Here is a 27399-nt window from a genome sequence, read left to right as displayed (position 1 = left end):
CACACACACACACACCAATTTAATTAGTACTGTTTAGTATTGAGAATAAAGGAAAAGTTCACCCAAAATTAAATTTAAGTCATGATTTACTTCATGTTGTTCAAAACCGGCTTGACTTCTAAACTCAGTATGAAATCAAAACTGACAATGAACAAAATGAAGTCGCACCCTAAAAATTTTTCTCATGGGGGAAGCCATACGTCACAATTTCAGTTCCGTGCCCACTTTAAGAACTACTGGACCAAGGAGAAAATTTAACGAACAATGACTTTTTTGTTAAAGTCATGATGAAATGGAAGTAGCGACAGATCTGTGATATTGTGTATTTGAGTGTAACTATAAAAAATAAAAAAAAACCCGGCTGTGACTAGGCCTGTTCAATTATGGCAAAAATCATAAATCACGATTATTTTGCTCAATATTGAAATCACTATTAAACTGGTGGGTGAAATGATCAAAATCTTATTTCATGATATGGGTAATTTTAAATATCAGTGAAATTTCACAATTATCAATACTTCAGCAAAAACTAATACTAGGTTAATGTAAGTAAAAGTCCTCAAAACAGTTACAGACGACAAGTAAACAGTCAGCAATACAATAAGAACAAAGAAACTATATTACAAACAATACCAACAAAAAATACAACAGAACAAAAATACAAATTAAACAAATAGTGCTTACGGTTTTTCAGGAAGACTAGCTTTGCATATATATATATATATATAAATAGATTGCTTATTGGATGTTGAGATGTGGCCATTGCACTCAAAAGTGTAGGCAGATGAACACCAGCAAGCAGGGGTGGGTTTAAGTAGACTAAATTATTTGAGAAGTCCTACATATGTCACCAAAGAGAAGTCTGTCAGTGTTTATTGGAAGGTCCAGTTATGGCATTTTCATTGAACTTTACGAGGTCAAAACATTTTTCTTTTAAATGAAACAAGAATAAAATGATGCGCTGATGAATTGTTCACAATAAGATCTATAACATTCATTTAGAAAATAGATTTTTCTTTAATAGAAAAATAGAAACCCTTTTTGCAGTTTGATACAACATGAGGGGGAGAGTTAATGATAACATTTATTTATTTTTGGGTGAACTATTCCTAGCCCCTTATATGATGTTAAATGATGGACAAATCAGCACAAGCACATAAACAGTGAGCAAGTGAATTACAGCAGTGTGAGCACAGTGAAAAAGCTTGCACGTAAAATGTAAACCTGCAGGTAAAAAAAAAAAATTGTGCACACACAAATCAACACGTTGTGAGGAGAAAAAAACAAAAGTGCGAGTCATGACAGGTCTCACACGTGCAGAACTGACCACCGGTGTTTCTCTGATGAGGCGGCTGAGTTTAGCTTCGTGCCTAATCTCTCTGGCCAATCTTTGACTAATCCATTTTCTGTCTCTGAGTTAATCTTGAAATCCAACTCTTCATCCTGTCGACTTGACCCTGCCCCTACTTCTCTCCTGAAATTCTGCCACTCTGTCATCTCTGCACCTATTTCTTACTCCATTAATACATCTCTTACCTCTGCTTCATTTCCTCAGCCACTCAAAACTGCCACAGTCACCCCAGTTTACCTGCTAACTCCATTGCCAGACTGCAATATATTCAAAAGGTTTTCAAACATGATTAATTTCATAAATGTATGATGCTTGGGAAGCTAACATCAAAGTATAAACTGTCAGCTAATTTAAATGAAAGATGAAGGTTGTGATATTATTGTTATACAGGAGCCACATGATACGCATAGTCTTTTAAGCCTAATGTTTTTCTATCAGTTTCCATTTGAATGGAAATGCATTTATCCACTTAATTTGTATAACTGACAGTATAGTTTTATATAATTAGTGTAAAAATATGTGAAAGGCTTACAGATCATTAAATGTTAACTTTTGTTCTGTTCACTGATATATGACAGAAAAGAATGCAGAACTTTGCTCTGGACTCACTTTGGATCAAGCCATAAAAATACTTAGAAATTCACATTTTCTATAAAAAGGAGTTTCCTCTGTTAATTCATACAGTCTGGTATATATGAATTAACCTGCATAATCCCAAGGACAATGGGTCTCATTCATGAAACATTCGTAAATATACGAGTAAATATGCGAGTGATTTGCGCGTAAAGAGACCTTCCCGAAAACTCTTCTCCTGATTCACAAATACTTCGTAAACGTCAGATGTGATAGTGTAATGTGTGTGTGTGTGTTAATGAATTCCAATCAGTATTAAATGGGATGCGCGTGCACGTTCATTCTCAATTACCATAAATCCCGCCCATTAAATCAGACTGACAACTATATATGGGCATATTATGACATGAATGCGAATGAAAAAAAAATTCTCAGATGCAGAAATTGAAGTTTTATTATCAGAAGTTCATTCAAAACGCCACATTTTATTTTCAAGCGTAGCCTACATAGTGGCGTATCGGGTCCTAAAAAAAGATGATAAAAAGATAAAAAAATTACAGATGCAGTTAATGGAGTTTCATCTGTTAATCGAACATTCCCAGAAGTGAGAAGAAAATGGTTCGACATTAAGCTTGAGAGCAAAAAAAAAAAATTTGTTCACTTCGGAAAAATAGTATTCAAACAAGGACCACCATCGCAGATGCTATTACTGGCTCTCATAATAAGAAAAATCGTATGTAATTACTATGTATAATATTTTTTCAAAATGCTGTGTAAATATGTAGGCCTACCCGATTAAGGTGAATTAAAATGCAACCTTATTAATGAGCAAAACGTTCGGGTGTTAAGCGCACTATTTACGCGTGGCTGGGAGCAGGTGTAGATTTCTTGTGTACCAACTAACATTTGGAAAATACGAACATTTTAATGAATCCGAAAATTTACGCCAGAACCAATTTACACACGATTTACACAAAAATTTGTTCTGCTCGTGTTTCATGAATGAGACCCATTGTGTGTATCGATACTGTTTAGTTAGTATATTGTCTGTTGTATTGTATACTGTTTTATGCATGACTTATGTTAGAACTACTAGATAATCTAATAACTACCGTACTAGTAACACCACCTATATCGTGTCTCCTATCAAATGATTGCTCATTTGACGACTCACACTTTAGTGGACATCACTTCCTCATAGAATGCAGTGTGTGTTTGTTATATTAATTGGTGTATAAATGGACACAAACTGACAGAACCATTCTAACCATGCTCGCAAACAAAGGGCCATAAAACCTCCCAACAGAGGAATTTACCCGTTTGCAAAACTCCACCTTTCTCATTGGTCAAGCCGACCCTGTGTGACTTTTTCCAGATTTTATAGAGCATCGACATATGGAAGTAAAATAATGACAAATGTTTTTGACACTAAAAAGCTTGTTGAATTGCATCATGCCTGACACCAGAGGGAAATGCGCATTTCATACGGATTACATAAGCAGAGAGCAGTCTGTAGTCGGTTTTCTTTCGGTTTGAATTGTTCTGTTTAAAAGTAGACATGTCTGTGAAGCAAGTAGGCTGAAATCAAAAAATAAAATGCACACAAACGTGTCCCTGCTTGATATAGACTGTAACCACTGATGAACATATTCAGTTTTGATGAGAGAAAAAAAAACTATACGAGTGCGGATTAGAACCCGTAACCTCTGACACGCTTGGCAAAAGATCTACCACTAGACCTACGGGCTTCCGTAGTATGCCGCTGCTACAATTCACAAAGAATCTTACAGCAATAAGACATACAAACTTAGAAAGAAAACTTAACTGTTTGCCATCGTTCGTTCGGAGAGGGCCAACAAGAACAGCACAACAGAACTCGCGCTTGTGATCAGTTCTGCGTGTGCAAGACCTGTTAGGACTCGCGGTTTTGTTATTTCTCCTCACACTGTGTTGATTGGTGTGCACAATTATATATATTTTTTCCTCGAGTTTAGGATTTGCAATTTCTTCAGGTTTACATTTTACGTGAGAGCTTTGTCACTGTGCTCACCGTAATCCACTTGCAAGCTGTGTTTATGTGCTTGCGCCTTGTCCATCATTTAATGCCATACCCTTAGCAGGGGGCCAAAGGTGTGTGTGTGTGTGTGTGTGTGTATATGTGCTTGTGTGTGTCATTAACCTACCCCAAAGAGGCTGTACTACCCATATCCCCATCGACCCTCTCTGACCCTGTAGAAAAGACAAGCGGTTGCCGTGACAACCTGTGATCGGTCTCCAGCGGGCCGTCCTGCATGAAACGGGAGCTGAGGATCGCAGCGGTGCCTGAAGCTGATAGAATACACACCTCCTCACTGCAAACACACATAAAAAGCACACAATCAGAGCATTTCATCACAGAACGGGATGAAGAAGCTGTATTTGAGGGTGTTTTCACATGGTTTTGGTAAAGACCCAAATCAGTTTAAAGTCACTCTGTAATCAATCATTTTCTCCTATAAAATGACAATATTGAAAATAACCAAAATTACATATATAAAAAAAAAATCCTGTGAAAATAATTTCTTCATGCCTTAAAATAGCTTGAAAATAACTATGCACCCTTGCTTCATTTAGTATACGTGGATCCATGAATATGCAAATTAGTACCAGTCTCCACCCCAGCTCGGATTCCCTGATCCACTCGTTCAACTTTACTGTAGTAAACGCTGCACAATGGCAAGAGAAATACTGGTTTAATTCACCCATATATGTTTGAAACAGAAACTGATTCAGAAGAAGTGGAAGAGTGAATTATACAGGGTCGTCTACAAATTGATGTGGTAATGGTTTTTATGTATCGCTCTTTACAACGTAAGACACACAGCGGTAATTAATATGTTTAGCCTTTTGCTTAACTACGTTATCAAACAGCTAATAATGTGTTCCTAATGTTACACACAAACCATGTTCCCGTTCGCCATCTCAGAGTCAGACAGCTGCCTTCTGAAAATCATTAGAAACGCTCGAACAACTTAGAACTTCAGTGGAGAAAGGCATATAGTTCATAATATTGTAATATACATCATACATAATACACAGATACATAATTCACCTGCTATATTGCTAAATGTACCCGATTTTTCATTTCAACAGAAAAATATACCGGAATAACCTGGCTTCCCTTGAGACTCCCCTACTTCACAGCATAGTTAATGATATGCTAAAGCACGCCCACATGTTGACATGATTGATTACGACGGCATTTGTGACAGAACAACTGCAATTTCAATCCGCGTTTTTGAGACTGTATCGAGAAAATACTCAGCAATGGTGTTGACTTATGAATTTGCACATGGTTTGTTTTAAATCATTAAAAACACTTCTGGTTAGTAGGAAGTATGAATCCGATATGAATCCGATATGGATTCATGGTCGGTATGAATCCGATATGGATGTAGTCTTTGACAAAAACGCTATTTTCTCAGCTTTTTGGTCACAACGTTGCAACTTTCCCCAATTCAAGAGTTGATAAAAAAGAATGCATGAAGCTAGAATAAAATGTTTTGTTTTTTTAAAGCAGAGGGTCTGTTCTTTCTTTTGATGCATTGCATGTTTAGATATTAATACAACAAAAAGGTTTTGTGAAAATGATCAAAAATGCTGGCGCTGGCTGGCAACTTTTATAAAAAGCACTGGTGGGGAAAGAGTTAAAAGACCTTTTCTTTTTTTACAATAGAAAGTCCATGGGTGTTAAATCTTCTTTATGGAACCACAGATGACAATACAATTTTATTTTTGAATGTGTACGTTACCTACAGTATGTAAGAGATAATGTGCATGTGTTAGTGTCATACACACAAAATAAACACCAACGGGTATTAACCCTCTGGGGACCAGAAACGCGCCGGCGCGTTTTGCTTGTTTTTTTTCACATAGCAGAAAAATAGACTTAAAGTACTACCATCATTTCTGTTCATATAGAGTTAAGAAATATGAAAAAATAATCTGGTAAATGTCTACTTTTTATGTGCCCACATACAATCGAAATAAAATATTGTGCTTATGTAAAATAAAGAAAATAAACAGGGTGTGCGTTCTGCCTCCCAGTCACCGTGAACTTTTTTTCTGGAGCACGTCTCTAATCTTCAACACAACTCAGCTAATACTATTCACCCAGCCATAAGCAATATGTCTTTTAAATCATTTGAGTTTGTACTTTTAAATGATCCGATTCAAAACTAAAATTAATATTCTCCGTTTATGTCATCTATATAAAAAGAGAGACGTGTCAGCCCGTCTCATTATCGTTCTCTCAGCTGATTATCTCTGGTAATGTGACACGCCCACGGAGAGCACGAGCTATTCAAACGCAAATATGTGAAGCAACACATTGAGACGCGTTAACGCCCATAAACTCTGAAAACACACATTATTTTTTAGTCAGATTAATCTACTGTCGTCTTGCGCGGCTATATGAGGAACAATCCTGGGACATTTACACTGGGTTTATTTTCACTTCGAGGATGAACAAATTCAGCTGAGAAGTAAGTGTTTTTTGCAAGTGCTTTGTTCTAATCGCGATATAGAATAACGTTAGTGTCTGTAAACGGAAAAATAGCATACTGTTTAAAATGTGAATCATGTTTGTGTGTGTGTGTGTGAATGAATGAATGAATGAATGAATGAATGAATGAATGAATGAATGAATGAACGCACAGATACGCACTGTTAGCCTACAGACTAAATAACAAAAAACATTTCGTTGAATCTTTTTGGATAAAGTTTTTACTCTAAAATAGACATCAAATAAGCTTTTTTTTAGGAGTTTCTGCTCATATGTTAAATATATAGTATGTTTTGTCAATAAACTAATCAACTAAGATGTTATAGTGTTTGTTCAAGCTATATCAAAATAATAAATCCTCAACTTTGAAATATGTATGATCAAACTAAGACATTTATGGAGAAAGACAATTTTCTTTTCAAGATGTTTCCAACTCTAACTTTGAACTTTGAACTGAAATAAAACCATGTCTATATGGTGAAGGGCGTGTGATAGAATTGTCCAGACGTATGCACCCTGTATTTTCCTTATATAAATCCAAACAATCTAAAAGCCATTCTTTTTTAAATCTCCTCATTCTTTGTGCAAGGCTCCTGTAATGATATGGCCTGATAGCACCTAATAGGGCCATTGTGGGAGGGTCTTTGTCTTTCTCAGGTGTGAAATGCCAAACATATTAATGAGAGATCACGCCTCCTGCATAAAGCTTTCTCAAACAAAACACGTCATTAAAAATGTAAAAGACTTTATTGACTTATCTGAATGAGTAGTCAGGATGATTCTCACATAGTTTTGAAACAAATATTCTAGGCTATGTGATACAATTTTCAAAAGTCTTGTGAAGAAATAATCAATATGTGCTTTGTGGTCTTATTTCAGCAACTTTCATTTTTATTTTTTTCAATAACCACGCATAAACATTATTCTATTAAAAATACAAACATGTACATACATGTTGCTCAGATATCATGGTAGCCAAGTTTGTGCTATATAGAGTGAATTTACACCTTTGCCATTAACATGTTTATAAATAAATGAAAAAAGCACAAATGTCAGTGCATGTCAAAACATCCCAAGGGCCCCAAAAACACTCTGGTCCCCAGAGGGTTAAAACGCTCAACCAAAGGGCCGAATCGAAGTCTTATTTTAAATTTCTAGATTTTTCTACTTATGCCAAGTTCTAAAAATCAATCCGTATCGAGTAAATCACAAACATCTGAAAATAATGAGGTGTTTTTAAATATTGTTTTGGACAATGGGAGGCCTTGGAGTCAAATAAATTGAGAAGCACTGTTTGAAAAGAGTTGTGTCTGTGTGTGTGTTTGTTAAGTACCAGATGCTGGTGGACTCGCTGTACCCCACCACAGCGTGGCAGCCAAGAGCTTTGGTATGAGACTTTATTTCCTGACGGATCTCTTCCCACCACGCATCCCGTGTCTCCGGCTCGTCTGAAACAAACATATTTACAACATCACGTACACCGTTGGCACATTAACACTCCTCTTGCATTAACAGCATACTAGCCATGTTAGCTGGTAATTCGATGCAATCTGGCACAACTCACAATTTTTCATTTAATATTATTGTCTATATCAGGGATTCCCAAACTTTTTGTCAGCTGAACCCCCTTTGATAAATTTTTTTGACTTGATTTTAGATGAATTTTTCAATAATAACAAAACATTTGCATATTCATGGTTCTCTGATGTCGGTTATTGGTCATATGACATGCAGGTAAACAAAATATGACCTTTTTATTAAGAGTTTTGTTTTTACTTTTAAAATTATTCATTTGTTGTAATTTTTTATTTGTATGATCTAATTATTAGCTTTTTATCAACTTACAAACCCCAGTTTGGGAAACCCTGCTCTATATCAATAATATGTAAAAATATAATGGTTGATTTCCATTCTAGAAAAAAATCTCATTGTCAGAAGCATTAAGGCCCATTCCCACCAATGACGATAACTATATAGTTTAAATAATAATCATTCTAATTTTATGACAATTGAAGTCCACACCACAACTAACGATAACAATATCGTTGGAGTGATTTTTTTCCAACTGAGAAGTGTTAAATACATCGACAGCCAATCAAAATAGACCCGACTTTATACAGCTCAAACATTTAAAGCATCAGACGACAAAACTGCAGCATGCGCTTAGAATAAACAGAACTTTACGTATGTTGGTGTGGACACTTAAATAGTTTTCATTATAGTTATTGTTCTTGTTGTGAATGGGCCTTTAGGCCTGTTCCTCACCATTATTAAAGGAAATATTCGACATAGCATCCTAGAAAATCGTTTTATTTTCTGTATAGAGTTTGGTTATGCATCAGAGGAAAAAACAATACGTAATTAAGAAGCATGTGGTGTGAAAAAGGCCTTAAAACAGCTTCAGACATGTTTAATTAATGAAGTTGTCCAAAACTTATATATTTTTGTAACAGTGACACGTATCAAAATTGTCCTCAGAGCAAACCATGCGCTAAAGCTAACAAGGCTAGTACCTGATCTTTTCTCTCTCTCACACACACATGGGACGCAGGTGCTCACGCTCTCTGAGAGCAAGCTCCCCTGCCTGTTAACCACATACTAGGAGAGGGCAGAGGGAATGAGGAAGACGATAGTGATGGTGAAGATGAAGAGGACAGTGGTGTGATTTGCCATCCTCCTGACTGACAGCTTTTATGAACTAATCAACAACCGGGCCGAGCATTCCCCTGCTAGTCCAGTCATGCTTCCCAAAGGAGGACAAACTCAAACATCATATTCTGGATAAACAGCCCACAGCAGGAGGGAGTTTGAACGGTAACCGTAAAAAGAAAAGTGAACAGCGTATAAGAGATCAGATGCAAAAGAAAGTGCAAAAAATAAATAATGGTCTGATGCTCACCTTACCACTGCTATAACGTGATTCAAATCACTTGTGACCTGACTAGTATGCAAAATGAACTTTCTTCAAAACTATCCAAGTGTTCAATTGCTTTTGTGATTGTGACTATATATACACTCACCGGCCACTTTATTAGGTACCCCATGCTAGTAACGGGTTGGACCCCCTTTTGCCTTCAGAACTGCCTCAATTCTTCGTGGCATAGATTCAACAAGGTGCTGGAAGCATTCCTCAGGGAGTTTGGTCCATATTGACATGATGGCATCACACAGTTGCCGCAGATTTGTCGGCTGCACATCCATGATGCGAATCTCCCGTTCCACCACATCCCAAAGATGCTCTATTGGGTTGAGATCTGGTGACTGTGGAGGCCATTTTAGTACAGTGAACTCATTGTCATGTTCAAGAAACCAATTTGAAATGATTAGAGCTTTGTGACATGGTGGAAGTAGCCATCAGAGGATGGGTACATGGTGGCCATAAAGGGATGGACATGGTCAGAAACAATGCTCAGGTAGGCCGTGGCATTTAAACGATGCCCAATTGGCACTAAGGGGCCTAAAGTGTGCCAGGAAAACATCCCCCACACCATTACACCACCACCACCAGCCTGCACAGTGGTAACAAGGCATGATGGTTCCATGTTCTCATTCTGTTTACGCCAAATTCTGACTCTAACATCTGAATGTCTCAACAGAAATCGAGACTCATCAGACCAGGCAACATTTTTCCAGTCTTCAACTGTTCAATTTTGGTGAGCTCTTGCAAATTGTAGCCTCTTTTTCCTATTTGTAGTGGAGATGAGTGGTACCCGGTGGAGTCTTCTGCTGTTGTAGCCCATCCGCCTCAAGGTTGTGCGTGTTGTGGCTTCACAAATGCTTTGCTGCATACCTCGGTTGTAACGAGTGGTTATTTCAGTCACTGTTGCCCTTCTATCAGCTCGAACCAGTCTGGCCATTCTCCTCTGACCTCTGGCATCAACAAGGCATTTCCGCCCACAGAACTGCCGCTCACTGGATGTTTTTTCTTTTTCGGACCATTCTCTGTAAACCCTAGAGATGGTTGTGCGTGAAAATCCCAGTAGATTAGCAGTTTCTGAAATACTCAGACCAGCCCTTCTGGCACCAACAATCATGCCACGTTCAAAGTCACTCAAATCACCTTTCTTCCCCATACTGATGCTCGGTTTGAACTGCAGGAGATTGTCTTGACCATGTCTACATGCCTAAATGCACTGAGTTGCCGCCATGTGATTGGCTGCTTAGAAATTAAGTGTTAACGAGCAGTTGGACAGGTGTACCTAATAAAGTGGCCGGTGAGTGTATATAAATCGCTCTGTAGTCATTGAAAAAGTGCATCTGCCAGAGCTCCAAAATAACTTTTTGCCACCTCTGCCAATAGCAGATGAAAACTACTGGCCAATAAATATGCCTTCAGGCCAAGAATTTGATTATATTAAATTATATTATTATATTACTTTATAAATTCATTTAAATTACGTTTTTTTATACCTAGGACAATGGCATTATTAAGCGGGAGGGTTTTCCACTCTGTCTATATTTGTGACAAACGGTTTATGCCCCAGTTTCACAGACAAAGTTTAAGCCAAGTCTCAGATTAAAATTCATGTTTACGTGGTTTTAACTGAAAGCAAGTTTTGTCTCAAGATGCACACCAGTAATGTTTTTTTTCTAAGGCATGTTTAAAAAGGCTACTTAAATGTCCTAATTGAACTAAAGGCCTAATCCTGGCTTTATCTAAGCCCTCTCTGTGAAACCAGGCCTATATGTTTCGTGTACATTGCTTGCATCAGGAAGGTCAGACTATTTCTATTTACTCACCAAAACCAATTTTTACCAAAAAAAAAAAAAAATTATTATAGATTATTCATTTTGGACTCTGCTGCCAGCTGTTCCAGTTCCTGAGCAATATTAAACTTTTTGCAATTTCCATAGTCACAAAAACACGCATTAATGAAAAATATTCAGTCAAGAAACCGAACGTCTTTAAATACATTTTAAAAATCCCCTACTGAAAAGTACGAACCCAGACAATAACTACAAATCAATATCATTAGAACACATGTGATATCAGCTGACAAAATCATAATCCATAATGTATGAATCCTTTTTACTCCAGTACAGGAAGCAACAATGACCACACAGGAACCAGTACTGCCAAGCACACAGAGGTCACGAGACAATCTCATTGTCTCTTGACTGAAATTAGAACACTGGCTACGTCCACTTCTCTGGATTGGTAGATCAAGTGGTCATGTGATCAGGGAGCAGTGGACGCTGGGTAAGGGGTCAGGTGAAGTGCAGTCAGAGCAGATCAAGAAATGATCGGCCAGAGCAGAGAACAGGCAGAGATCCAGCTAAAGCATGCAACAGCTGCCCGACACACGTTCATTCAGAAGCACAGCGCATGGCAGCTCATGCAACACTCACTAATGAGAAAAAGCATTAGTTTATATGAATTGAGTCTGTGTATATATTTTAGATTTTATGTGTAAAGAATAGAACATAATAAGCATAATGATTATTTTTACACATTTTAAATGCATTTGTAATCACTCTTGACAAAAATCAATGAGCAAAGGTTTTGAATATGCATGGCATAGAAATATTTAACACATTAAAAGGAAAAGTTCACCTAATTTTAAAACGTTGTCATTTATTTACTCTCATGTTGTTCGAAACATGTATGAATTTCCTACAATCTTCTTTTGCATTCTATGGAATAAATCAGTCTTATTCAATAAAAAATCTACCGTCTTGGCGGAAGCACCCGCTTTTTTTCGTGTTCGCACCCAGGAACTGGGAAAATTTTTTATTATAGGAACATCTTTTGGGGGGACTGAATAAGCTCCTACTTCAGAGTAAGGTCAAACCCAGCAAAATAGGAACTTTGGAAAACAGTCTCGACTAATCAAACCATGAACGCCATTCATACAGTTCAGAAGTTCACTGAACTTCATACAGTTCAGGTCACTTAGCACGTCGTTCGTGGTTTGATTAGTTGAGACTGTTTTCCAAAGATGGCTCCTGTCTGTATACACGAAGTGGACTGTCTTTATCTTTATCTTCTTATTAAACGGTCTGTACACTTACAAAGTTCTCAATGCTTCGTTTTGCATGTAGAGACCCTCATTATGTTACTGTGTTTGTGTGGGGCTATTTTGAGCCTTGTTAGTGATAAACTAGCAATTTCTTTTTACTTATTATATGCCCCCATTACTAGCGTTATACGCTAAACCGTTTTTAGAGATAAATCTCTTTACATTCGATTATCATGAAAACAAATCTCAGAGAACGGTTGACTAGGTACCAATGTTTTATTAGACCAAAGGTTCATTTAGCGCCAGAGTTCTCCTTTAACATATATTTACTCCACGAACTAACACGAATGTGAAAAACAGTGAAAGATGTCCAGGCACATTGTGTTATATTCTTAGCCTCGATGATATGTAGCATATAAGCGCATAACTTGTAAGTCTCAGGGCTCAACAATAAGGACTGCCCGATGGCCCGGGGCCAGCGTGAACGATGCTCGGAACTTGAACTTCTCTTAACTTCAGCGCCACGTTTTTAGAATGCAGTGTAATGCGCGAGACGCAGCAAGACGCAAGCGCGACGTTTAAACTGCGTCTAGCTTGTGTTTACATTGATAAACAATGGAAAAGTACCGCAGTAGAATAGAAAAACAGTATATTGGATCTCTGCATTAGGTCTTAAAGTGACGGCAGCCTAATATTCCTGCCGCTGCCTGCATTTTTAACATTAATCAAACAAGTCAAAGAAAAAACGCTCATGGCTCTTGACTGAACAGCTTTTGTAACTTTAATAATGATTAATCTATATTTAATTTATACAGTGAATATTATGCAATGTTATTTTACATTTGATTACTTTATTCAATTTCTGTACATGAAAACTACTGTTAGACCAAACTGAAAAACCTGAAGAGCACCGTTTATTTCATTTATATGTTTGTCCTATTGTATTTATTTCTGCTATTGCTCGTAATTTGATTATTTGTTCCTATTTTATTACTGACTGTTTACTTGTCTTTAACAATATTTGAAATGTATTTAAGTTAGGCTAGTAGTTTTTGGTGCCATAACCTTACATGGGTCAAAAACACAGAAAATAATAACTAGGCCTATTTTATTTTATTTATTACTCGTTTGTGGTGAGGCTAGTGAAAATTTTGGCAGGGCAGGTAAAAATTAGAACCACTGTCCCAACCGGTTAAGTAAAATAATCCTTAGCATTGAGTCCTGCATCTACATTCAATCTCTGTTATAACGAAACTCAAAACACAACAAAAACATAGCTCTGATCATGCCATTTTGCCAACCAGCAAAATGGCCCTAGGGAAAAATTTAGCTCCTGGTGGCTAGTTCCTATAACTACCCGGTGCGAAAGCCCCTAATGACATGAAATCTACTGCAATATGTCTTTATATGCCAAGTCTGAATTATTTTCAGTGAGTTCTGGTTACTATTTAATTTTAAGGAGAGGATGGACATTCGGCTGGACAACTCTTTTGGTGTTCCCCAGAAGAAAGAAAATCATATGTGTTTGAAAAACAGGGTGAGTAAATAATGACAGAATTTTCATTATTGGGTAAACTATCAATTTAAGCATTATCACTGTATTATTTACTAATGGAAAATATTCTAAACACAATACTACATAGAACCTGATCATATATATTCAATGATTAGATAATTACATAAGAGCTGAGCTGCCAGGGGCTGCGTATAAGTGTGTGTTTGTGTGTGTGTGTGTGTAAAGCAGGACTGAGGGTAAGGTAGTACCTGCAGTGAAACTATTCCAGTCTAGCAGTTTGTATGATCTGGTGTTACCCAAGGCTGAGACAAATCGCCACATTAGTAGATCGGTTAAAAGAGTGGAGAGAGAGAGAGAGAGAGAGAGAGAGAGAGAGAGAGAGAGAGAGAGAGAGAGAGAGAGAGAGAGAGAGAGAGAGAGAGAGAGAGAGAGAGAGAGAGAGAGAGAGAGAGAGAGAGAGAGAGAGAGCAGAAAAGAAAAGAAAAGGAAAACCAAAACACCAACTACAAACAAGAACACAACACTGGACAACACCACTCCACAGGAACTGCAAAGTCAGACAAAAGTTATCTGAGAGGGTGGCCACGAGAACGAGAGCAAGAGAGAAGAGATGGACAGAATCACAGAGAGGAATAATATAGAGAATCAAGGGAAAAAGAGGTGAAGGAAGGAAGGAAGAGAGAGAGAGAGAGAGAGAGAGAGAGAGAGAGAGAGAGAGAGAGAGAGAGAGAGAGAGAGAGAGAGAGAGAGGCATGCAGCAGCAGCACTATGTCAGAGGCTCTAAATCAGCACATCTACAATAAAAACTACATGAGCAGCTCCTTCAACCAAACCATGCTTTAATTAATGCACACACACACACACACAAAACTTTCATACACAGATGTAGTTGGAGATGCATTTCAGTTGTATTTTGTTAAATGAAAATTGTGGGTGTTTGTAGTCATCTATACGTTATAATTAAGAAAATAAAGCCACAGATACCCTTCTGCACTCTAGAGCTTAATTAGAGTTTTCTGCCTTTTAATTACACTTTCTCTGTGTGATACCTAATTTGGAAACACGTCAGCATTTGAAATGTAAATTAGTAGGTAATGGCTCAGCTTGGTTAGCTTGAATACATGCAAGTTTTAAACAAATGCAATCAGAGATCACTGCAGTGGGCAGCCTCACAAAAGGTGACAAAAGTTATGGTCATACTGATGATAGAGTGAATGAGAATGAGAATTATGCTATAAAAAAAAAATCTTGGGTAGAAAAAAGAAAAAAAAAAAGAAAAAAAAAAGAGTAAGTATCATGCAACAAGGATGTAAAAATTCGCCCTGACAAGGATTCATTGTTTTATGCAATGCACCATGAATTAAATATTATTATTTTGGTCTGAATCATAATTATGCACTGGAGAAATCAAGTGAGTACAACAGCACTACAAACTCTCTGAAGTCTAAAGACGTGGTGGTACAAATGGTGGTACACAATTGTAAATTCAGATAGCATTTGCATTTTGATTAAAGTCCCCATGAGAACGCAGAGAACCTTACCAGAACCTTCCTTCAGAGATGGAAATTAAAATATTTTACAAAAGAATAATTTGAATTTTTAAATTGCATCAATGCCAATATTTACATCCCCTATAATGCAATGTTAGTACTAGGGTTGGGTACCGAAACGCGCTGCCAATAGGGAACGGGTCCGACGTAAACAGTAGTAACCAGACCGAATAAGAATGAAAATTTCGGTGCTCTCTGCCGTGCGCGCACTATACGGTTTGGAGCAGAGTCTGTTCTGTCTCGCATGCGCGCTCTTGCTCGCTCGCTCTAGATTCCGGGAGATTTTAACTAATTTGCGGGCATCAGGGAGCCGTTATCAATATGCGGGAGACTCCTGGAACGTCTGCTGACAGCGAGGGGATTAATGAAGATGCCGAAGACAAAACGCTCCAAGGTTTGGGTCAGGGTTTCCGTTGTCCGGTAATTACCGGACATTGGCCGGGAAAAAAATGAAATGTCCGACAAAATTAAATCTCTCCGGTCAAATTGTCCGATTAAAATGGCCTAATAATCCCACCCTCTTAACACAATCGGAATTTGAGAATAAGCCAAAAATGTATAAAGCAAAAATACACCGACCGATCAGAAGGATTATTTGCCATTTTACAAGCATTGAGTCTGCAGACACCGCTCCTCTTATCGATGCCGTAAGCCTGCGACGTGATGCGCTCACTGTCATGACAGCGCTCCGTGGCTATGGAGGATTGCATTTCTCCACAGCCCGCGAAGGGAGGTCCTCATACGTGATTTCAACGAAATGTATCCAGTTCGGATGCTCATTTCGGTTAATTTTCCCGACCGACAACCGCCGCTCGTTAACCGATTATTAACCGTTAACTGATAAGATTATAATATTGAATTGGCATTAAATAAGAATAAATGGCCTATCTGTAACCCGTTAAAACTACAAACATTTTTATTTATTTATCAAAGGGTTTATTTTAACGTGCAAAGTGCAAACACCAGCATACAGAACAGATCAACAACAGAACCTGGATTCAGATCAAATTTTCATGCACCTGCAGCATTTCTAACAGTGACAACAGAGAAAAACAGGATAAAATAGGACAAATAAAAAACACAAAATTAGCCAACACTAAATATATTATTTTTCCCGTTAGACTAAGATTTTTCGTTAAATAAAAATAGCAGCCCTACCTCAGTCCACTCCACACCGAGATGTTTTTATCTCGATGCGGCGCGGACGCGCTTGGAAAAAACGAGCGCGTCGCACTTCCATTATGAGCGCGCATACTGCGCGCAGCGCGCCTACATTTGAAATAACGAACTTGAGCGAGCAAAAGACGCGATATGTGAAGTCATTTTTTAGGTTACATAGCCTGCCTCCAGTTTTCCTCAACTTGACTAATTAAGGGGTGATATTTGACCGGCATATCATCAAAATGTCCGTAAAATGTAAACTCTGCCGGTCATCTTGACCGGCACCATTTTTTTCTAGCGGAAACTCTGGTTTGGCTGCATTTCACGTGTAAAATTGCGCACGTGTGCCAGTGTTTCAGGGTGTGCTAGGATACTAGGTGTGCCGATTGTCTGAAGCCCATATAGAATCACGTCAATCCATTGTCTGATGGCGCGGGCGCCGCCTTGACGCTCTTACGTCTTCATATTATATTAGAGCGCGCGCATCATCCGCTCCTCAGATTTCTCTGCCGAAAAAGGAAGCTTGTCGGCAGCGCGAGGAGTTTGGCAGCGAACGCAGCGTCGCGTTCCCTATTCAGAGAACATGGGTTACACCAGTAACCAGAGACGTTCTCTTTCATAGGTTCACTCAAAGCTGCGTAGCTAAGACGCAGTGGGAACGAAATACCAAACTCGCCAAGCTAAGCGCTGCGTAACTAGTAGGCTACAATGACCAGATAACTTACATGACTGGTTCAAGCAGACAAAACATGGGAACCTGTAGCCATGTCGATATTAGATTACCCTGGTAGTAATCTCTATTAATCTCCAGTATTATTACATTTTTTGATACAATATTGTTTTATTTGATATTATGTAAATGTGAATTTTTATTTTATATTGGTTTATTTATTATTATCATATGTTACTTGTATTTATATTTTTTAAATATTTAAGTTAATATTGTGTCCAGTTTGGCCCTGTAAATAAAAGGGTATTATTTTTTGACAAAGTGTGTGCGGTTTCGTTTTCTTAAGTACCGTTTCAAGAACCGTTTAAGCACCGGAACCGTTTAAAAAATACAGAGTAGGTACTGGTATCGGATAAAACCCAACCGATACCCAACCCTAGTTAGTACAGATTAGAAAGTGTATGTGCAGGTTTACAAAAAGTAATTCTTTGTCCATGTGAAAAAATGCAACAGGCAAAAATAATGTTCAGGGGAGATGGATGTCTCAAAATCTTCTATAAGCAAAGAGAAGTAATAGAGCATCATTTGCTGGACAGGGCCTGAATTTTGGCACGGGATTGTGGGTAGTTTTACTCGTTTCCACAGGTTTCACGCTTACAGCGCGGGAACTTCACGTAAGTTTAGATGAGTAAATAAATCCACACTGAATATAAGATCAAATCAGTGATTCAGCAGTTTGGCGTCTTTTTTCTCCCCCTAGCTCGCTCACTCTGTCACTCTGTATCTATGAGGGGCAAGTCGCTTCCCATCAGCACATTGCGTCTGCACTACAAGCCAGCTGCAAGGTGCGATACAACATTTTAGCTTGCATTTCGGGATAGTCGGAATTATTACTTGCCCACATCACATCTTGCCAATTTAAACATTCAAGCGACTTTAAACTTTTCGGTACTTGTGCACTCTGTGAGAGAGTTGCATCCAAAGTGCGCCCACATAAAGTACAGTGTTCTTTTTCAAAGCTTTTTGCACTTAAATGACCAAATACACACAAAAATTATGTCAAGATGCCTGTCTTGGTGACTATCCATGTAAACAAAGTCAGTTATGTCATCAGTGAACGTAAACAGTTGAGAAAGAAAACGTGTAACAGTACATTGGATCTGTGCATTTGAGTGAAGCAAGCAAATAAAGTCATACTGCTCCTGACTGAATAACGTTTGTAACTTTCAATTTAAGGATTAATCAGTATTAAAGTTTACAGTGAAGACTATACAGTGTTATTTTACATTTAATTACTTTGTTCAATTTCTGTAGTATTTCTGTACCTGAATACTAATGTTAGACCTACCTAAAAAAACTTTATCTTTATTCTATTGTATTTATTTGTGCTACAGCTTGTAATTTATTTGTTCTTATTGTACTGTTAACTGACTGTTTGTAAAACCAAACTTACTTGTGCTGTGTGTAAGCTATTGCGTTAAAAATTTACCTCATTGTAAAAACACAAATACATTTAGGATTTAGGTTAACTAATTGAAATAAAATAAAAAAATTCTAAAAAATGCCCCCCCACCGAACTTCCCCCTCAAATTAAACAATCCCCCCCATAAATCACCAAAGGGGGGAATTCCCCCCATTTTCCAAAACGAAATTCAGGCCCTGCTAGCGAGGACAAACGTAAGGCAAAGAAAATGGTGCACGTGATGCAGAACATATACTGCACAACGAACTGAAATTGTAAATACAACGAAAGCCATGCACACAACATGCATACTTCCAAACTGCCTCACGAATACGCCTGCTGTACGTGTTCTTACTAGGGCTGGGTACTAACACAAATTTCACAATTCAATTCACAAGCTTGTGATTCTATTCTGATCTCGATTCGATTTCATTTTATATCAGTTTATTTGGATATAGATCAGGTTCAGTATAATGTCAATTGTTCTCAAGGAAAAATCTCTCTCAACTAATGCAGTAAACTATACAGGAAACCTGGTACATTAATATTAAAGGTTAAAATGAATAACTGATTTGTAGGTAATGTAACGATTCACTGGCAACCGGTTGAAAATCGATAAAAATGTGTGACTCAAGTCGGTTGAAATGTTAAACGAATCGCGATACACGTTTTAAACAGCAGGGGCGTTTACTGTAGCCTACTGTGAAGTTGTGAACCTCGCTTTACAGGCACAATAGCAGCAAGCACACACTGGCGCGAAGCTAGCGAGTGTTTTCACATTATTCATGGAACTTGAGCTTGTGTGAGCCAAGCTCAACTTCCATAGGAATGAACTGAAAACGCTCTGTTTGCTCCGCTCGCGCCGTGCCAGTGTGTGCCATAGACTGGTGTGCGCGCGCCGCCAAAAACATGGCGACGGCCAGCGTAGATGTTGACTCATTCAAATCGGAGGTGTGGCGGCATTTTGACTTTCCGTAGACTAATAATAATCACCACCGTGAGAAGCACAAGTCACCTCCGTTTTCATGTAAAAGGCATTAATACGACAAGTGCGAGAGCCACGGAGATCACAAGGTTCATCAGTGTTTCCGTGGCAACCAGGTGTTGTATTTATTTTACTATCTCTTTGTCTAAATGTGTACATGGATATATTTTTTTTATATAATTTATTGATGGTTATGGCATATTTTTCTAAATGTGTGGGTTTTTTTTTTTACTCTTGCTAGTTGCTAGTGTAATGATACAAATTATAACAAAATTAAAACCCCTCTAAATGTGGTACTAATGTAGTCTTTTACTTAGTGTGCGAAGGTACCAGTGCCCGCCCCCTTGACCAGACAGACAGAAAGACTGAGTTGAAACAACCTTTTTTTTATTTCAATGTAGTTTTTTTATTTGACAAATATATTTTAAAATTAAAAAGAAATGTGCAGCATTTTGTCTGAGAAATAATAAAAGGGACACTTTCATTTATAATTTCTTAAATTAATCACTTGTTAAAAAATCGTGAGAAAATCGTATCGTGAAACCAGTATCGTGAATCGTATCGCATCGTGAGTTGAGTGAATCGTTACATCCCTACTGATTTGTATACAAACATTTAAATTGCACATAAGGCAGTTTTTTATCATGATAACTTCTTAATTATAGAACTGTTTCTACTCCAATTCATTTTTTGAAATATAAACATTTAAATGATGGCTGTCGTAACTTGTTTCCATAACGTATTTATTCAAACGTACATATTATGTTATATCTATGTAATATAGTGTATTTAATAAGTAAAATGCTCCTGTCCAGAGCTATTTTTTCTAGCTGACTAAAACTATGGACACTGAATGGCTTTCCTGAGGTAAATGCAACATTACAAGGCATATTGTTTGTTGTTTTATAGACATCTTTCCACAGTTGAAACACTGAGTGATTACATGAGACATGATGCAAGATTACAGTGAGTTGCACTGTATTTTCAACAAACCTTCTTTTTATTTCATGCTGTAGGCTAACTAGTTAGTAAAGAGGAAGAGACGAATGGTTCACTTAAGCTCTACACAGTCACTTCACTTAAACTGAGGTGGCTACGGCAATCTGTCACGCCACATTAAAGCGCACCAAAGTGGTATTTATTGTTTGAATTTTGTAATTAAATTGACAGAATTTGAAAACTGAGAGGGTCTCATATCAAAGTAAAACACAAAGCCTATTGCGATTTATTGGATGGGAGGTGTGCTACAAATAATGTTCAGTGAAGATTTATTCACGCATAAATGGAAAACAGAATAGACTAAAAAGATCGATTCTAGGGGACTCAAGCATCAATATTGGCTAATCGATTAAAATCGAGAAATCAATATTCTCAACCCAGCCCTAGTACTTACTACAGTAAAGTTTATTGTTGTTTGAAATTATGTTCATGTATCATATATTTGGTGTGTTGCAGGTATTCGTTTATGTTTGTGCTTGTGTAATACGAGCCATCTTACCTGGGTTGTGAATTCGATCCAGAAGCTTTACTGAGCGTGCACTGACCACGCCCCCCAAGTGGAGGAGAAATCCAGGTGGGAAGGAGGTCAACGTGAAGAAAGGATATTCCTGAAAGACACAGAACGGTGATGGAGGGGTCATACAGAACGGACCCAGGTGACCCACTGCCATTCTAGCAAATGTCATGAAGACAGGTGAACTTCTGTAATGAAATCTTCACACACAGCGTAAGATTTTATTACAGCACAAAAATTGAAACCTGCGGGTCGTGCCATTACATTTTCGATATTTAGCAATTACAACACAAGACTCATGCAGAGATTCAGACACTTTAGGCTGTTTAACTGGGTAACAACTCTGCGGGGTGCAATACATCAGGACTTTCAGTAGATAAGTGGTTTAAACAGTGGTCCTCAGTTAAGAATATAAACGCATATGGAGGCCCTTATATTTACTTAACTTACATACCACTCAAATGCATAATAAATATTCAAGTCCTGATAGAAAGCCTGAACAAAATTGTTACCAGCACCTGTTTTTTTCTCATCCATATGAGTGTAAAAACACAGACTTCAAAAACTCTGGCTCTTCATTTAGGCCACATTAATCATAATTTCATTATTTCACAAGACATTTCACCCCTGGAACAAAATCAGACAAAGATCACAGCAAAACTGTGACGTACAGGTAAACATGAGAGCTTCCTAGCACCAGTCAGAGGTTCTAGAACATTCTCCATGTAAATGGGTACATAACCACATAACGCCCAAACCAATAGTCACAATACTAATGTGCCATTGGTTTGATAATGATGTCAATAGGACAGTAGAAGAGATGCAGGTCTTCCAGTTCAGGGAGGAGTATGGGAAACAAGATAAACGAAAGATTCTACAACCAGAAACATTCGGCATGCCCTCTCCAGACATACCCCTGTCCTAACAAATGCTTCAGAGGATGATGAAACCCCCTGGAATCCAAGTGAGAGAGCGAAAGAGTGGAGAAACACAATTCTCATAATCACCAGTCTTTTGTGATCGTGAATATATAAATACATGTGAATATATTGTCTTTATCTTACTCTCTGCTCCAGTGCTGATTGGGTCTGCTGCCTCAGGAGAGCTTTAAGAGGGCCCGCCTCCTTCCCTGCACTGCCGCCACTTCCCATTCCTGTTGGTGGAGAAGAGAGGGAAATTTCATTCAGGGGAAATGAAAGATGGCAAATGATACTTCACTTCAAAAGCAAATAAACAATGTTACAATATCTCATGCACTCACATACTGTACATTCACCTCTTCTGTGTGACTATGATGACTGTGTTTAAATGCAGACGAATAATCTTATATGAATTAAAATAGCATTTATTAGGAATAAATATTATTCTGAATTCTTGTCATGTAAACAAATTACTGGTTTATATCTGCATATGTTAATTAAAAGAGGAAACATTTTTCAAGCGAAAAGGAAATTGATATAGAAGAGCCTCATGGCCTACATTTAATTATTTAACTCTTGTGTGCTGTTGTCAAAATAGGAAAAGAACATGCATACAGGAATATTCCAATTGCTGTGGAGCATATATAACTTTTTTATATAGTAACCTATTTTTATATATAAAGGCTTGACCAGAATACCTAAATAAAGAAATTATGTGCATGCAAAAATAGTTAACATACACTACCGTTCAAAAGTTTTGGATCGACAAGATTTTAGAAAGAAGTCTTTTATGATCACCAAGATTGTATTTATTTAATAAAAAAATACAGCAATATTAATATTGTGAAATGTTACAATTTCAAACTGTTTTCCATTGCAATATATTTTAAAATGTGATTTATTCCTGTGACGTTAAAGCTGAGTTTTCAGCATCATTACTCTCTTCAGTGTCACATGATCCTTCAGAAATCATTTTAATATGATGATTTGCTGCTCAACAGAAATTTCTGATCATTATCAATGTTGAAAAGATCCTTGCCCCATTAAAGTATTCATTTCTTTACCTAAATAAATAAATTCATACCGACCCCAAACTTTTGAACGGTGGTTTAATTAATTTGGTGCACATAGCCTTGATAGCCAATAAGTGACTTTCAACACTCTATTAGGTAGAGCAGTGGTCTAATATAAAGAATTTAATCTTGAATTGGATATGTTCACCTTCATTTTGAAAACACAAGGCAAACTTTATATTCTAAAAATGTAATAATTACATTAGTTGGACAAACACTTAAAGAAACATATATGAACCCATAGAAAACATTCAGAGACTCTTAAGACATTTAAGAAATAACATTCATCACAAGCAGTTTCAACTCTACTCATTCACTAGCTGGGAAACTTTATCTAGTCATCACATTTGGACAGATTAAAACAATTAACAAACAGTTTCAGACACACAAGCTCAGAGCCCCGGCACTCGGAAATTAGATTTTATGGAACCAGACAGATGACCGAGGGCCAGTGGTTTGCATTTCTTGTTTGCTCTTCCATTGGCGGAGGAATCTAACTTCCAGTCAGGCTGAAAAAACATGCAAGTGGGGTTTTGTTAAATCAGAGTGCTCAAAAGAAATTAAACCACACTGCTCTATCAAGTGCATTTGTGGAAAATGTGGGCAAATGAGAGACAGGCATGTTATTCTGCCAGGGGGCAGCACAGCGGTTGGTGTGGTCACACTGGATCAAAGGCCATAGGGGCAGCAGTGGGTGTGTCCTACCAGAGGCCGCCAGCAGCAGTTCCTCACTGAAAGACACGCTCTTTCTCAGCATGGCTGTGTCTGATTGGCTGACATGGAGTGGGGGAGGAGTTGAACTCCAGGAGGCCATCCCTGGCCGAAAGTGATGGGGCAGATGGACAGAGGGGAGGGATGATGATTCAGACTCAAGGGCGGGAGTACTGGGAGACAGAAATATCCTCGCTGACAGAGAAAGAATGAGAGAGAAGGAGAGTTTGGGGAGGATGGTAAGAAGACATCACATGAGGAAAAAATAAGGGGGGGTGGGTGACTGACTGAAATGTAAAAAGAAAGAGGAACTCAGAAAGACAGGGATGCAAACTGATGGGAGGTAAAAAAATAAAATAAAAAAAGGGTCAGAAAGTCACAGGTTTCCCAGGGTTTTATTTCCAGCAGGTTGTTTTTGACGGTATTCACTGTATACAGTTCATCCAAAACTGAAACTTCTGTCAGAATGACTTTTGTAGTCCGTTTCAGATCTTTGACTTGACTTCGACTCCCTCTGTGAATTATCATAATTCGGTTTGCTCCTCTTACAAAGCGCTCTCATCACTTAAAGGATTAGTTCACTTTTTTAAAAAAATTTGCTGATAATTTACTCACCCCCATGTCATCCAAGATGTCCATATCTTTCTTTCTTCAGTCGAAAAGAAATTAATGTTTTTGATGAAAACATTCAAGGATTTTTCTCCATATAATGGACTTCAATAGGAACCAAACGGTTCAAGGTCCAAATGACAGTTTCAGTGCAGCTTCAAATGGCTTTAAACGATACCAGACAATGAATAATGGTCTTATCTAGCGAAACCATCAGTCAATTAAAAAATAAATAAAGTTTAAGTTTTATCAGCACAAATGCTCGCCTTGCTCTGTTCTGTGATGCTCGTTCATGACTCTCCTGTTCAAACCCGTTCATCAAAATGAACAAATCTTTTTTCGAGTCATTTTAAGATTTGTTCATTTTGATGAACGAGTTCGAACAGGAGAGTCATGAACGTGCATCACAGAACAGAGCAAGGCGAGCATTTGTGCTGATAAAACTTAAACTTTATTATTTATTTTTGAATTGACTGATGGTTTCGCTAGATAAGACCATTATTCATCGATAAAGCTGCACTGAAACTGTCATTTGGACCTTGAACCTTTTGGGTCCCATTGAAGTCCATTAAATGGATAAAAATCCTGGAATGTTTTCATAAAAAACCTTAATTTCTTTTCGACTGAAGAAAGAAAGACATGGACATCTTGGATGACATGGGGGTAAGTAAATTATCAGCAAAAGTTTTTTTAAAAGTGAACTAATCCTTTAAGACTTTGATTAGTCACATGGACTACAAAAAATATGCTTTTATGCTTTCTAATGGTGATTTTCTTTTTAGCTTGACAGACATGGTCACCATAAACTACAATGTTGTATGGAAACATAGAACGACATGAGGGTGAGAAAATAACATTTTCATATTTGGGTGAATATGAAGTTCAAACCTTATCAAAACATTTTATTTCAAAATAATTCTACACTTTAGGTAAATTTGCTTAAAAGAGCTTCTTGCATTTCACATGAAAACACTAAAAGACTAGGATACAGCAACATTTCATAAATTTCAATGTTTTTTATGTAAAACTTATAAAGGATGAACAACAGAGGAGAGAAAAGGATGAAGATAAAATATACACAATATTCATAAATATACCTTCCCCTTTTGTTTCTTGTGCACATTAAGTCATTGTTTGCTTACTCTTTCACATGATGCTTTAAGTGATTTAAGAGGAATGGAGAAAAGTTTGAAAATCTTTAGTCATTTTACAATAAAAAAATGAAAAGATAGTGTTGAATGAATTTAGATCATCAGGTTTCTGTAAATTAGGGTGTCTACAAAGGAAAAGCGCACCTTATCTTTCCTTTTCAAAAAGTGTTTTATTTAAGTTGTGAAACCTTCAGAAAAACACTGAAGCACATTTACGCAGACTATCTGTGCTAGCATTGCTGTAATCAAGCACATGATCACCCAAATCTACTTCACAAAATACCTCTCTTCAGAAGCCTCATGTTAAAGCGATAGTCCATCCAAAAATTCTAATTCTGTCATCATTTAAGGCCCCGATATACTCACGGCAAAGTTCTTTTTCGTTCTTCTTTTAGGGGTAAAACGAAGTTCGAAATACTTCTAAACGCTGGTCACCAGCGATATACTGTTAGTGAACATCCGACGGCGCCTAGACTGCTGAGAGCTGCGTTTAGATGAATATGTAAATATGTGGTGTACACTTTCCTCTCAATAACAAAATAAACACACAGCAAAATTGAGAAAACAGCAAGCATGTTTTTAATAAAGCATAAGTAAAGCACCTGCACGAGCTCTGCAATTCGGCACTCTAGTAAAGTCACGTTATATTGTTTATATAGCATACAATAGATTGCTTAAAATCAAGCAGCTTTACCATTTTAAACATGAAAAACAGTGTTAGTGTCTCGTTTCATCAGAAGTACAACTTCATTTTCTACTATAAAGCAGCTCTCCAATGTGTTCATGTTTTCACTCACGGACGTCTGACCTCGACCGACTGAACAGGCCAAATGAACTAGAAAAGATTTAAGCGTGAAAGGCGCCGGAGCCTCCCCGCACACCTTCCTATTACGTAATCGCCACGGACCAATGGTAGTACAAAGGTGTTTAGCAGCCGGAGCGCTTTGGCAAGCTGTTTCGAACTCCCAAAACGAACTTTGTTTCGGTCTGATTATGTTCGAAATGACGTCACATCAGTTCATTCTTCGATTTCGCTTTAAATATATCGGGGCCTTTACTCACCTTCATGTCATTGTCAAGTGACTTACTTTCTTCTGCGGAATACAAAAGAAGATATAATGAAGAATGTTGGGAAACAAAACAACATTGGACCCCATTGATTTCTATAGTATGGACAAAAATTCTCAAAATATATATAGTTTTGTGTTACACGGAGGAAATAATGCCATACAGGTTTGGAACGACATGAGGGTGAGTAAATGACAGAACTTTAATTTTTGGTTGACCTATCACTTTTAAAATTTAACCTTACTGTAAGAAAAGCTCCTTGGGTTCAGCATGAAACAATTAATAAGTGACCTATTTTGTATAACAAACCGAGGATTTAGCATAAAGTTGAGCAGTTTGCATCCATGGAAAGATAAAAAAAAAAAAGATCATTTCTTTTAATTCCAAATGTACAAAATCCGAGATCACAGCCTTGAGTCAAATAAAAATAAACATTTCACACATGCAGATTAAGAAATAATGGAGGGACAACACAACAAACATAAATTAAATAAACACAAAACTAGACCAAAAAAATGCAGAGACACTGTGCCCTACACCCTCTGCCTCTAGGCCTTGATACTGGGGTCAGCAGCACACTGAT

The 27399-nt window shown here is 37.6% G+C and overlaps 1 protein-coding gene across 21 annotated transcripts in view; it reads right to left on the bottom strand.

Annotated features, from left to right (window-relative positions):
- c2cd5 (C2 calcium dependent domain containing 5) overlaps positions 1-27399 on the bottom strand; it is a 63163-nt gene that overhangs the window by 23431 nt on the left and 12333 nt on the right. For 6 of the 21 annotated variants that reach the window (XM_056236062.1, XM_056236061.1, XM_056236042.1 and 3 more), the window contains 7 exons: positions 23983-24183; positions 22349-22437; positions 22199-22237; positions 21270-21378; positions 14192-14245; positions 7801-7915; positions 4108-4275 (listed from right to left, as the gene is read on the bottom strand). In XM_056236062.1, the coding sequence (XP_056092037.1) occupies positions 4108-4275; positions 7801-7915; positions 14192-14245; positions 21270-21378; positions 22199-22237; positions 22349-22437; positions 23983-24183 (775 nt within the window). The remainder of the gene's footprint in view (positions 1-4107; positions 4276-7800; positions 7916-14191; positions 14246-21269; positions 21379-22198; positions 22238-22348; positions 22438-23982; positions 24184-27399) is intronic. The other 15 variants (XM_056236059.1, XM_056236057.1, XM_056236058.1 and 12 more) reach the window with 11 other exon arrangements.

Source organism: Rhinichthys klamathensis, unplaced genomic scaffold (assembly GCF_029890125.1).
Source record: "Rhinichthys klamathensis goyatoka isolate OS25496 unplaced genomic scaffold, OSU_Roscu_1.1 h1tg000436l_1, whole genome shotgun sequence".
Classification (NCBI taxonomy): Eukaryota; Metazoa; Chordata; class Actinopteri; order Cypriniformes; family Leuciscidae; genus Rhinichthys; species Rhinichthys klamathensis.
This window is presented reverse-complemented; position numbering and strand designations above follow the sequence as displayed.